We start from the raw sequence: 14,377 nt of genomic DNA, 5'->3' as shown, positions 1-14,377 counted from the left end.
GAGGCTGGAGGGAGGGCTGGGGCATGGTATGCGCCACGGCAGGTCTGTATGATACAGGAAAGTATCTGTGATAGAGTTACATTTGAGCTGAGATGGCAAGGTGGTGATGAGATACCCTATGTGCGTAACTTAGGGAAGAGAATTCCTGGCAAAGGGAATGAACAAGTGTATATACTTCAGGCCAGGTATATGCAAGGAATGGCCAGGATGCCAGTGTGGTTTGACGGTCTGAGTAAACTGGGTAAGGAGTAGAGGACAGTAACGTGTGTTACTTTTATATTTTCAGATTGGTTTCATTATTCTTTGCTTTGAAAGATAAAGCTGAATAAAGTGAATGCATGCTTTATTAGTCAATGTGACTATTGAGAGGCTTACTTTGATTTATCTAACGGCAATTTTTATTTTTGGGTTTTGACTGTGCTATAACTTCGGCAAAAAAATGACTTCTGTTCTCAGAAATAAAATAGTTGTAGCTACATTTGAAAGATGTCCTTTTCTCAATTATACTGAGTGGATTACAAAAACACCAGACTCTGCTAAAAACATGATAGAAAAAATATCTCCTAAAAATCTTTCCTATAATAGAACAAAGAAGGGAAAGAAAATGCAGTGCGTAGATGAAGGCACCGAGTGTTCATCATCTTTAAAAAGTTTGGCACATTCAAAAACAACTCAGAAGATATTCCGGTACATCTTCAGGCTGCTCCGGTGCCCTCAGACTAGCCAGCAAATGGTACTTAATGTGGAGTCTGCCACTGATGTTTGAACATCAGTGGAAAGCTTTCTAACATTTCAATGGTTGTTTTTGTTTTGTTTTAACTCTGAAACAGATATGGTAACATAGGCTAATTTAACAGGAACTTAAAAGAACAGAATAATGAAAACATAGCTAAGTCACATGACAATAAGTGTTACAAGTTCACAGCAGGATACCATGAGGTCCAAAAATTTTTCTGAAGCACTATGCTAATACTTTGGTTAGAGTGAATCTCTGGGTAATCTTTGTTCATATCATTAAATGTTTTTATTTGGTGAATGTAGAAAAATTTGGAAAGTTTTCCATCACTGAAATAGTTTTACTTTGCACCATCTTTTTCCTCATCTACCTTTTTTGGGGCCAAAAATGTACAAATGTGTGCTTGTCCTTTGAACAAGTGTTTAATATTTTTTTACTTTCTCTTAAGACAATGACCCATGCTGCACAGCAATAGAGTTCAAAAAGAAGAAAGCTTTGACACTCACTGAAGTTGAAGCTCTTGCATGCTTTATCATTTTGGTGTCGTCAGCTGCAATTGACTATCATTTCATTGATTCTGGACCTTCTGTTTTAGCACACTTGTGTCAAAATATCAGCTAGCCAGTGATCTCTTTATGTCAACATTTCCGATGGTACAAAATTTTAACAGTAATGATATTTGAACTTCATATAGTAGTCAGCCTATGTCATCTGAATTCTACCTCATGAAATGGGTTTGGTTCACTCAGCACACAAAAGTTTGCCTTTTCTTTGTCTCCGATAAGATTAGGGTTCTTGAGATATAAGCTCTACTTACCTCTAGAATAGTATGTTTATTCTCTACAATATATTATATAGTATTAACCTAAACTGGTCCCACCAAAAACAATTAGAGATCATATATTCTAATCCACTAGTTCATGGCTATGTTTTGACATCATTACAATATCAGAATGAGCCCATTTCAATCAGAAGTTTGCAGATACTTCAAGCGTACAAACTAAACAATTGCATAAAATACTTATAGGCTTCAGATATCTATGTTAGGTATCTGTACTCAAATACCTATATTTAAGGTTGTGTTCCCCTAATAAAGTACATAAAAGTCATTTTACTGGTTAGAAATGACACACAGTAAAAAAGGAAAGGGATCTTTACATGAAATCAAAAGTTTTAGTTCTTCATATTTTCCTCTTCCCAGAAATTAAAGTGTTTTATATTAATTAATACCTATATGCTTCTAAGAGTGAGGAAAGATGGTATAACTTCTCACGGTTAGGGAACCTAGTATACAGAAAGTTAAGAACCTTCATTCCAGGTTAAATACTTCTGTGGACTCTGATTGCTCCCCTTATCATAACACATAGCATCTGTAGTGTTAAATGTAAGAATTTAGTGGCATGTAATCACCGAGTGATATGATGCTTCAGGGTCAGTGTGCCTTCTTCACTCGGGCATATACCCCTAGCTCTTAGCAGAATTCCTGGCATATAGCAGATGCTCAATAAACATTTGTTGAACACACAGATACATCATGCAAGGGCTAAAGTGGTCTTGATTATTTTCTTAGAACACTTGCTTTTATTCACCTATACTCATATATTTGAGGCTTGATGTATGAAGACAAAAGATAATAGAATAAGAATAAAAGGAATTACTTTTTCTTTTTTCTATATAGAAGAATAGGGGAAACAATGCTGCTATGGCAAAATATACTGTTTAATTATGATTTTGGATATTATTTCATTATTTCTTCACGTGAAATGACAGGCAACTGTATAACTCAGGAAAGAGAAGAGCTTTGGAGGAAATATATGGGTGTGTATATATATATATATATATATATATATATATATATATAAAATATATATGTATATTTGTCTGTTCAAACACTGGCTCTGGTACTTATTAGCTGGGGGACTTTAGGAAAATAAATTCTTTGAGCCACAGAGATTTCCTTTGGAAATTGATATATAAATTGCAGAGTTGTAAACATAAAGTTGGAATGAGATAAGGTTGTACAGGTCCTAATGCAGTGTCTGGCTCACAGTGGGCACTGCAGTACGGTAGAGATTGGTGTGATGATTATTATCAAACCCTTTGCCTAAGGAATAATCCTTTCGGACTTCTCTGAGTTGGGTTAGAAAACAGGGCAGGAAGAATAACAGTGATCTGAAATTTCCTCAAAGCCCTTCTTGTCTTATGGAAATCTGCTGTCTGCTTTTGAGCACAATCCAGCCTAGCGGCAGCGGATCTTTTAACAGAAGACAACTGTTACCATTCAATGGAGTTTCGCAGAGGGAGTGCCCATCCCCTGAAATGAAATGTAATTTCACCCATCTCTGCTGACACTAAAAAACCAAATAAAACAGCTTTCAAGTGGTTGACTTAGGCAGAGGCTAAAAGGTGGCCCAATTTCTTGGGTTCCTCATCCAGAAAAGGAGTTAAACATTTCATGCGCTTAAAAACCCCTCCCAGATGGAACTTTCTGTGGGCATGTGCAAAAGATGGAGATTGTGGAATCAAAGTGAAACAAGGGAGGACAGCAAAGTGACAGAGGAGGATGAAGGAGAGAGGTAAAAATCATAACAGTAGCAGATTTTCCATGGGTGTGCAGCTTGAGGCTGCAAAAACACCTGGAGGCAAAGGGGATGTGACACAGAGAGGCTTACCTCTCTGCTCTGCACTCTGTTCTCTGCTTATTTTAGTTTTTCTCTTTGTACCGCAGGCTTCAATTGATGAGGAAATTGAATTTATTGATTTACTTTATCAATGACTCAACCCATTTGCCTAGGAAGTTACTGATTTCCATAATCGTGGCAGAATGCTGTATTCCCTCTTTGTGCTCCAACAACATTTTGTTGACTAGTACCAAAAGCTCCTTCTCAGCCTCCACTTTTCTGCAACAAAATAAGTCTGCTCTGGACAAAAGTGTGGGCTTCCGAAGCCCCATCTGATAGCTGAACTGCGCTCGGGGGGCCCCCTCCCGGATGGGCAGGGGCAGGTCCCAGAATGGCTGTGAGATCTGTGTGTGACCATTTGGGAGCTTTGGTTCCATTCTACCCGTGGCCAGTCCAGGGCTGTCAGGGATGAGGATGGGGTGTACTTGCACCAGGCTGTCACTGGTGTCTGCCCCTCGAGTCAGGCTGCACTCTTGCACAGATGATGCAGGAAAACACAACGACTGCACCAGGCTTTAGAGAGGAGTCAACTTCATTGATTACAGATAGAGCTATGGTGCCCAATCAGAGAGCCACAAACATCTGGCGGCATGAGAAGCTTTACAGAGCATCCATATGGGCACTGAGTGTTGATTCGAGTTAAATCAATAAGCACCTAAGGGTGTTTGTTATTTTTGCGTGTTATTTTTGCGGTAGGCGTAGATACTCGTTTATTGAATAAAGTCATAGTCGTTAAAAAGCTTTACCTGAGCCATGACTATGTAATTTAAAAACATAACTCGAGGGAGAGTATTATAAGAGTATAATTATGAACATGTGAGAATCCATGATGTATGCATGTATGTATATGTGTGTGTGTGTAGAAAGTTTATGTTAATAAGTTTTTTTTGTCATAAAATTTGGGAACACATGTTCTAAAATTTGTCTCATGTGAAATTGAGAGCATCCTATAAACATCAAGTTAAACGGTATGTATGACTGAAAGGTAGTGAGGTAAAGGAGTGAATGAAAGAATGTATATAATGTGTTAAGTACACTGTCGGCACAGGGCAGGTGCTCGAGGAATTTCAGTTATTATCGTTATCAGTACCAGTTACACTGGTAAGTAAAGTACTGGCAAAAAGTACTTGCATGTGTTTATATAAACTGGCTAATAGGTAAAAGCAGTTCCCAGCCTAAGATAAAGCAGAGTTGACTATTCCCCCTCTTGTTCCCGTAACACTCTGTTCATTCTTTGTTGTGTTGATACTACATCACATTCTGCCGCCATAACTTATTTACAGGGCTCTGTTTCCCGTTAGACCTTATGCTCTTTGATAGAAGGGACTGTATCCTATTATCTTTGCATCCCCAATACATAGTGCTGTCCCCAGCAGAAGTGTGAGCTGGATACATTTTTAATACATGCAAAAAAACCCCCTCATAACATGTCCTAGAGTTAATATGCAGCAGAGGGAGAGGTTATAGGCACAACGGTTCCTAGAGCTAGTGAATTCACATGTGAAGAGTTACAAGCGAGTGTAGAAAGAAATAATCAAAATTTTGAAATGGTTGGGAAAGTGATCGTTCGTGGAAAGAAAAAAGGTTATTTAAACTCTTAATATGAACTCTAACATCGTATTTACGCTATTAGAAATAACAACAATATTTGCATTTTGCTTTATGTCGTATGGAACTCTTTCATAAGAATGCTGCAACATGAGAATCGTTAATTTTCCTTATTGTGTGCATTAGGAAACTAAATCTTCATAAAAGACATTTGATTCGATTAAGATCATACAACTATAAATTGTAGAGTTGGGAAACAAAGCCATGTCTTGTAATTTCAAGACCCCTGATCTTCAACAAGACGTGCACTGTACCAGGCATTTGCTGTACAAGCACACTTGTCAGCCACCATAGGCATGATCATGGCCTGGAATGAATAGGGCTGAACTTCATCTAGAAAATGCTAAGACAACTCAGGTGACCATTACATAAAATAAAATTGTGGCAAATTTCAATTTGGTAGCCTTCAAGAGTCTAGATTATATAAGGAGTGAGTGTGTGTGTGTGTGTGTGTGTGTGTGTGTGTGTGTGTGTGTGTGTATCGTGTGTATTTGTTTTTAAAATCCCACATCTCAGACTTCTTACGGGTAGGGAGTATTGTGTGCCACTCTGGGCTTATAAACAGGAAAGCACAAATGAGTTTAAGTACCCTATTCCTGAAGTCAAGAACGGCAATTATACCAATGGGCAAATAAAACATCAAGAAATGGCTTCAAACAAACTGTAACTAATGGGCCAATTTATATGTATTAAAGCTGTCATGGGCTCGTTCAAAAGAGAGAAAAGCTTTATTATGCTAGCACTTACCCCAAACTCAGAACTAGAAGAAAATTTAATTGTTTATTCCTAGATAATGCAGATAAAATTAAACGTAATTAAATGCTAATTAACATTTCCATTCTGTTCTTTAACGGAAATGATAAACATAACTGAAGTTCATATTCAACTAAAGGCAGAGATGTTAGTTAAACAAACAGAGCCGGAGCTCCGGTTCTCTTATCCTCTCTCCTTAATTATGCTCAGTTGTTAAACCCAGAGATGTCCACATATGTCTCCGTTTCACGTACTCAGTAGATTGTATCTTCACAGAACATTTAAGAGTTTTCTGACTAACGAAATAAATAGGCTGGCGGTTTAAAAGAAAGTCACGTCTGTCTTCTGACAGGATTTCAGCTTTAGAGGAGGCTCACCAAGCTTTGTATAAATGCCAGCCCTCAAAAGGCCAATTCAACCTTTTTTTTTTTTTCCTGGCTGCATTGAGACAAGTCAGGACTGGAGGAGTATGGCAGGGGAGGGAGAGGTCAATTTACACTCAAAACAGTGAGGTTCATTTTTAACCAACGTCAGCCAAGGGTGTGCATTGACAAGAAAACATGATCTAATAGAAATTAAGAGCAATGATGCAAGATATTTTTCACCAAGGAGAGAGGGTGGGTTGCTGGGTATTATGTAACAAATGTGGAACCATATGGCAGAGTGAAAAGTTTTGGCTGGTGAATATATGAAGAAATTTGAATAAAGTGTTATATGGAGAACAAATTAATCCCCAAATGGTCTAATTCTTAAAGCATTTGTTTAAAGGACATTTAAAAACACATTTAAAAGACTTTAAAAAGTCATGAAATAATTCTAGAAAAATGAGATGAGTGACGTTGGTTCTAAAGGATAAAATCATAATAAGAGAAAGAACATATTGATAATCCTACGTATATTTGTAGTTCATTGACTTGAAAAAATATAGCTTCCTTTCATTAATTTTTGGGTTCTCTCTTCCATCAGCATATCTGAGAACACAGAACCATTCATCTAGAAAGTTCTCTCTATGGAAAATCCAAACATTGAATTTAAAACCTCCTTTATAGGGTGTTTTGTCATAAAAACCCAACAGTGACAACACCAGTGAGTTGATGGTAGCTCTTACCATCTCCTGGGTCCACGATCTCCACTGTGGTCACTGCAGGGAATTCCAGGGCAGCCAGCACGGGCTCTGAGAGAACCACCTGGAAGGTCTCGGACTGCTCATGTTCTCCATCGCTCAGGATCCGCACCCTCCACGTGGCCCGGGTCTGGCCTGGGTTGAACTGCACTTGTTTCTGTGCTTTGCCCTTGAAGTCTTTGTCTTTTTTTGCAGTCCCATCTCTTGAGCCAATACCTTCACAGAAACACAATATCATTTCCTTTGTTTCATTTTCAACTAGGTAATTAAGGCTTTCCTTGTTGTTAACTTTTTGTGTGTCACTGTATCCTGCAGTGCAAAGTAAATCCTGCTTTGATTCCATGAAATGGATCATTGGGTATGGGTCTTACAATAAGTGTTCTACTGTAGGTCTTAAGCAGTCCATGATTCTGTTCTACTCTTGCCCCATTATGGTTTTGCTATATATTCTTTGAGCTAAGTTTGTATTAGAACCACTTGTAAAACAGGACCAAGGAAATTGATGCTCACATTCTGAAATAGTCTCACACCCACAAATTCGTACGATCTAAAAACTCTTCACATTTACTTTTTTGCAAGGGTTGTATTGCATGTGTTATATTTTAAAAACTTAAGAAAAATTCTCTAGCTAGAAAATATAAGCCAGCAAGAGACTCTGTGAGTCAAAGAATTCTTTGATAATCTAAGCTGTAAATGGCCAAGCAAAATAATAAAAAATTATAATATTCTCTACACATTTAACGGAACTAGGACCCTTAAAAAATCTAATTCAGTGTTTGTCAACATGACTATTGCCAGGTTTTTCTTTGTGGAGCACTCCAGAATTCCACGAAGTCATGTGAAGAGAATTGGAGAGCTAAATATTTATGGTTATTATATGCAGTCCTCTTTTGGTTCACTCGAGGTCCATTTCAGTTAGCTGGGAGGGTTAAAGGATCCCTGAGTCTCTAAGTACATTACAAGAGCATCTTTATTTGCCATTACTATGCCACATACTCAAATCATAAGATATATTATCTGTAAAGCAATGAGTAAGAGTCAACAAATTCAACATCATAGAAAAATTACAAAATTGCAGTTAGTACTTGTTCTAGTATATTTTCAAGTACTGATCAGAACCTCTTAATGATACAAGTTAATGGAATAATTTTCAAATATATTCCTTTAAACACTGGCATTTTCAGAGAAGTTGGTAGAAAGATTTTAAAAGAGAAAAATAAAATCTTGTGCCTATTAGAATTTAAAAGTCTGAAAATAAATTCTTTGTACCATTTCTCACTTAACTGAAAAAAAATTATCTCATTTTCAGAAAATGCCCTTTTGTTCTTCAAACGAGAAATGAAACTGGACCAAGTAAGATCCATTCAACCACAAATGTTCATTGGGTGCCTACTATGAGCCAGACAGAACAGGTAAAACCTCTGTCCTGTGGTGCTTACGCAAGATTAATTTGGTTTTTTTTTTTTTCAGGTTCTCATTCGTTATCTATTTTATACCTAGAATCAACAGTGTATATATGTCAATCCCAATTTCCCAATTCATCCCACCCTGCAAGATTAATTTGAATATTTATTTCTTCATCTGAACATATCACTGACTGTTTCATCTTAAAATGAAGATGAAGATAAATATTTCACTAAACTATTTCTGTCTTATAGATCTCAGAAATATTCCATTTTTTCAATAGGAGGTGAAGCATAATTTACTGAATGGCAAGAGAAAGGAGAGCACAGAACCAGGAATTTCAGCACTACGTTATCTTGTTGATCGCTACAGACTTCCTGTTAGCTCTCTGGTACCTAAAGTTCACAGAGCGGCTGTCAACACCTCTCGGATCCACCACAATTCACTGCCAAGGTGATGATGAAAGGAATCGTTCTCTCTGCGGTTCCAGCACACACGCGGCTCATTGACCCATTTATCCCCAGTGGTACGACCAGCAAAAGAATCTATTATTTGGCCTCTGATAGCTACTGCCCACGTTTCTGATTTGTTTTGTTTCATTAACAATGCATTATGTTCCTGGAGATTCAAAAGGCAGTGAAAAACCAAAAGGACTCCATATGATACAAGGAATGTCCACTAGTTCCAACTAGTCATACTTCTAACTGATAATCAAATCATCCAACCTAAATAAAAAATAAGTTGCAAAGCCAAATCTCAGTTGTTTCTGTAATTTTGTGGTGGATGTTGAGAGAGATTCCCAACTGAATGTGAAGTATAAATAGACAATATCATTGATTCATCAGGTGAAGAGGAATGGACTTCTATTTTATGAAAAAGATTGCTGTCTTAAAGTGGTATGTTTCTCAAACATGAGAAAACAACGAAGGACATGTCATCTTTTTTTAAAAGGTACAATAAGACCAAGATGGAATATTAAATTTACTTGGGGTCAAAAATAAAGATTCCCTTTTCATTATTAACACATAGTACCCATTCTAAGTGCAGGGCTAGTCTACCTTGTTACTAAAAGTGTGGTCCCTGGGCCAGCAGCATGGACCAGATCTGGACGCTTGTTAGAAATGCAGAATTTCAAACCCTACCCCAGACCTATTCAATCAGAACCAACATTTTAGCAAGATCCCCATGTAAGTCTTATGTGCATTAAGATCTGAGGGTGGGTAGATACATACTAAATACATCATACCTCCACGAGGCACTCTTACATAGGTGCCCAATTTTAATAAAGGATGAAGAAATGGTGTATAGATTGTGAAGGAGACAGATTCGTTCATACTTTAATGTGGTAGACAAGACAGTCACACACTCAATGTTCGAAAATTTTGCTCTTACTTGGAGATACAAATATTCAGCTAGTAAACCACACATATTACAAAAATATTATTATATGGGGCAAAAAGAATTCTGGAAATTAAAAGGCTTATAAATTGGGCTTAAATTTATGCTTCTTTTTTTCAAAGATAATTATTAAACAAAACATATTACTTCGATTTACTAAATGAAACTACAACTGCATCTTTTCCTGTGGCATGGAAAAATGGTATGGGGGTTAAGCAAGGTACTTTGGAATGAGAGGTTAGACTTCAATCCCACCTCTGCCACATAGTGGCTATGAAATCATAGGCAAGTTAACTTCCTCGGTTGCAGAGGATTTAAGAAGCACTGTGGGGTGGTAGTTAAGAGAATCTGCCCTGGAGCCAAACTTCACTTCTGGCCTTAGTAGTTATGTAACTCTGGGGATATGACAACCTTTCTGTTTCCTTACCTGTATAACGGGGGATATAATGACCCACTTGGGGCTGACTATGTAAGGTGTTGAGAACCAGGGCTGGCCTGTAATAATAACTCAATAAATTAGCTCTCATTATTATCCCCTCACAGGCCATTACCTAACACACTGTCTGGCATGTAACAAGCATGCAAGAAAATACTAGTTGAGTTCGTGAATAAAAGATTGTAAAGAGGGCTTCCCTGTTGGCACAGTGGTTAAGAATCAGCCTGCCAGTGCAGGGGACACAGGTTCGAGCCCTGGTCCGGGAAGATCCCACATGCCGTGGAGCAACTAAGCCTGTGCGCCACAACTACTGAGCCTGCGCTCTAGAGCCCACGAGCCACAACTACTGAGTCCGCGTGCCGCAACAAGAGAAACCACTGCAATGAGGAGCCCACGCACCTCAACAAAGTGTAGCCCCCGCTCGCCGCAACTAGAGAAAGCCCGTGTGCAGCAAAAAGATCCAACTCAGCCAAAACTAAATAAATAAGTATATTAAAAAAATAAAAATAAAAAAGATTGTAAAGAGTAAAAAGATGGGTAAAGTACTTAATGTGCTTAGTGGAATATCTTGCATTTAATGCGTGTTCACTAACTGGGAGCAATAAGATCTTTGAAATTGAAATTTTTTTGTGAGATGCAAATACATATTTAATTTATTAATGTTATAATGGTTATAAAATGAACAATTATCTCTGAGAAAATACATATACAAAATACATGATTTATTAACTGTGTGCCTGAAGGTAAATGATATTCTGTTTTTAGCTATAATACAAACTATCTAATTCTAAACCTCTATATGTGAAATTGGAGGTTGTAGGGGAACAGTAATATGAAACATATCCCTTGTAGAACTTCTACAGGGCTACCCTTTGCTTTAACCTGACTTTTCCATTCACAGTCCTAGCATGAATTCTATTACCATCTTCAATGATTGATGGGTATGGGCCACACACAGAAGTCTTTCCAACTTTCTGTCACCGTGGGTTACTAAGTAACCTTGTGAGGTTAACCAAGTAGAGCTATAGAGCCTCTTTACAATTATGAATGATCTCCATACCTGCAGGAAATAATAGTTCATTGAAAAAATAACTTCAGGAGAAAAAAAGAGGCTCGTTCAATATTTTAGCATTCAGCTTATAAAAGGGCAACAGAGAGAAAAATCTGAAAAGATAGTTTAAAAAATATTTTTCAACCATTAACTTCCCCATTGCTATCAAGGGGTAAGGCAGCAGAAAAGGATTAGCATTTAACACCTTACTGTTGGGAAGAAAAGTCACAACCTTTATCTTTTATGTAGCACTCTTATGTAGTGTTAGGGTTTTTGAAACTTTTAGTGACCTACCAGAGCATTCAAATGCAACAAACAGATAGTAAATTACACTTCAATGTCTAATAGGTCACTGAACAGTTTTTTGTTTACTTAGTATTAAAGTAGCCTTCATAAATTTATATTTCAGCAGGATTTTATCTTATAAATTACAGATTTGCCTAAGCCTATTCTAAGATCGAGTGACATTTAAGTTATTTTAATTTATGAGCGATTACTGTCATTTTGTAAAGTTATTTTATATCAGAGAAATATCATATGTAGATAGAAGATTTGAAGAGATATATATTTTGATTACATACTTCCTATTTTTTCAGGCTTTGTCTCTGATTTAGCCTCAGCACAAAACTTTTGGCATGTTTCTTTAGTAAAGAACCTTTAATTGTCAGTATCTCCCTAAGCTTTAAAACTAGAGCAGAAAACTAAATATTTTTAATCATTGTAAAATTATGAATTTTTGCTACAAAAATGCGATTTTGAGACAGAAGTGCAAATTAAACTTACTTATAAAGGAAGTCTCTCCCAAATAACCTCTACGTTTAAGCACGACATCTAGAAATTTGGAGTCCTCATTGATCAAGTAATATTCCTTTTCAAAGGAAATCCATGCCCAATTCAGACGAAAATGCTGCTTGATTAACTTGTTTCCACCTGGAAAACAGAAATTTAAAGCCTCGAATTAGTGGTTTCTTGAATGAATAAAGTCGTCCAAAGACGACTTTAATGATGAAACATGACGTTTAATGATGAAACATGACGAATCACTCTAGCTACTTGGTTTGATTCACAATCTAGGATACATACATGGAGATACAGCTTACTGTTCACTGACTGTTATGCAGAAATACAACTGACATAATTCTTTGCAAAATCCCTTGATCTTTAGCAGGGGAAGTGGGTCAGAGCGAAGGAACACAGAACTACCAGAAGCAATTTTGTTAAATCACAAAACCAAGTATCCAAGTTGCAGGATGACGCATTTCCCACAAGGTGCCGCTGGAGAGCAAGTTTTTCTATAAAGAAAGCTGCAGGGCTCTTTTGTGACGTTAAACACACACACACACACACACACAACTTCACAAATACCTTTTTCTGGTTCACTGAGCAATTGGGTGGAAGGCTTTAATTATAACCACTTAACGAAAAACAAATATCCCTTCTCCACCTCCCTTCCCCACTAGATTCCACTCCATTCCTTAAAGCAAACAGACGTCTTTTCATTGATTCCATTCTACTCTGAAGAGAAGGCTTTCTCCTCCCACCTTCCCACCAAAATGGAGCTGGCTGCCTATCAGTAGAAAATGTATGTGATCTCTCTAATGTGAAAGCTGCTCTGCTAGGTGAAAGAAAAGAGAAATGGTTATCAGCTGATCACTATGCATGTATCCCTCTACTTCCTTTGATCTACACCAATTATTTCAGAGTAAGGTGAAGTTTATATACAAAGGCATCAATAATTTCCTTTAAGTCCTTCTGTAAAAGCGGGGAAAAAAGCCCAAATAATAAACACAGCTAGAGACTCAATTTTAACTTATTTCTTCTCTTCTGAGTTCACACAGGGCTACACTAGAGAAAAAGAAATGAGACAGGAAAACATCAAGGCTTTAACAGACTGAGAGCAAAAAGTCTGCACGTGGGAAAGAAAACATAATTAATAAACACATGAAAAAAATGTTCACCTTTGCTAGAAATTAAAAAAAAATGGCAGCATCTTTGAGTTATGAATTGACATGTACTAAACATTAAAATGAATACCCAGTACAGCCGAGATTATTTAGGGAAATTGGTTTTCTTATTTATTGCTGTTTAAATTGTAAATTAGCACCGAGCCATTTAGACAGCTACACGGCAATGTGTGCAAGAGACAAAAAGATGTTCATACCATTTGATCGTGTAAGTCTTTCTGTGCGAGAAGCAAAAATCTATTTGTAAGGGACTAATAATTGCAATATTTTCTATCATAGCCCTCAAACCAAAAGTCTTAGAGTTTACTCTATTTATGGTACATCAAATCAATGAAATACGATTCAGTCATTAAACAAAAAAAATTTTTTTTTTTGTTGAAATACTTAAAACACAAAATACAGAAACAAATGGTATTGATACTGTGCGTGCAGTGACGTAGTAACATGAAACTTTACAAATATGGAGCTGCTTGGTGTTTTAAATGGATGGGATTACGGACCTGTCATTTTCGTTAATTAAAAAAATTTTAGATATAAAGAGATTGGAGAACAGGAAGTTCATTCCACATTTTGTCCTTAAGAACTTATTATGCCTGCCATGTCTTAGACACTGGGTACTGTTCTGGAGAGGAGGGGCCACGGGCTGGGGGCTGCCCAGAACTGGAATCCATAGCCCACTTCATTCTTATCTGCTGTCTGACTTTGAGCAAGTTTCTTCCCTAGCCCTCTGTTTCCTCATCTGGAGAATCAAATGAGGGTCATATTCATTAATGCCCGTGTCTGCTGTGAGGATCAAGTAAAATAAGCCACATATCCATGCAGTGCGGTGCGGTACGTACGTAGCATCCTTCAACAAAAGTGACCTAACTCCTCCAGCTCACCCCACGCACGCTCAAGTCCACCCCGCACACCCACTGCCAGACTATTCACCTGCCTTAAATGCATCTGCACTCAGTCCTCCTTTGCCCCGTCTCCCTACAGCTGCTGCACACATCAAGCCATCAGGCTGTCTTTGCAGATTTCTGGTTTCACCTGCTCTGCCCTGTCTTCTTCCCATGGTCTCTAATCCGCTCACTCTGAGGTCCATCCAAGAGTCTCGCCGCTCCATGGATTCCCCACCCTCACGCTTTCTGTTACTTCTGTCCTTCTGCCTACGGTGATATCCCCCATCATTCTTCTGCTTGCACTTCTACTCCTCAAGGGCTCCTTTTACCATCCCCTTC

General features: G+C 37.7%; 1 protein-coding gene across 2 annotated transcripts in view; it reads right to left on the bottom strand.

The window, feature by feature from the left end:
- The window catches only part of FREM2 (FRAS1 related extracellular matrix 2), a 210,410-nt gene that overhangs the window by 69,340 nt on the left and 126,693 nt on the right, over positions 1–14,377 (bottom strand). For both annotated transcript variants that reach the window (XM_067016848.1, XM_059042124.2), the window contains 2 exons: positions 11,974–12,120; positions 6,887–7,117 (listed from right to left, as the gene is read on the bottom strand). In XM_067016848.1, coding sequence (XP_066872949.1) covers positions 6,887–7,117; positions 11,974–12,120 — 378 coding nt within the window. The remainder of the gene's footprint in view (positions 1–6,886; positions 7,118–11,973; positions 12,121–14,377) is intronic.

The sequence above is a fragment of the Kogia breviceps genome, chromosome 16 (genome assembly GCF_026419965.1).
Source record: "Kogia breviceps isolate mKogBre1 chromosome 16, mKogBre1 haplotype 1, whole genome shotgun sequence".
Classification (NCBI taxonomy): domain Eukaryota; kingdom Metazoa; phylum Chordata; class Mammalia; order Artiodactyla; family Physeteridae; genus Kogia; species Kogia breviceps.
Note: the sequence above shows the minus strand (reverse complement) of the source record. Positions and strands in the feature narration are given on the sequence as shown.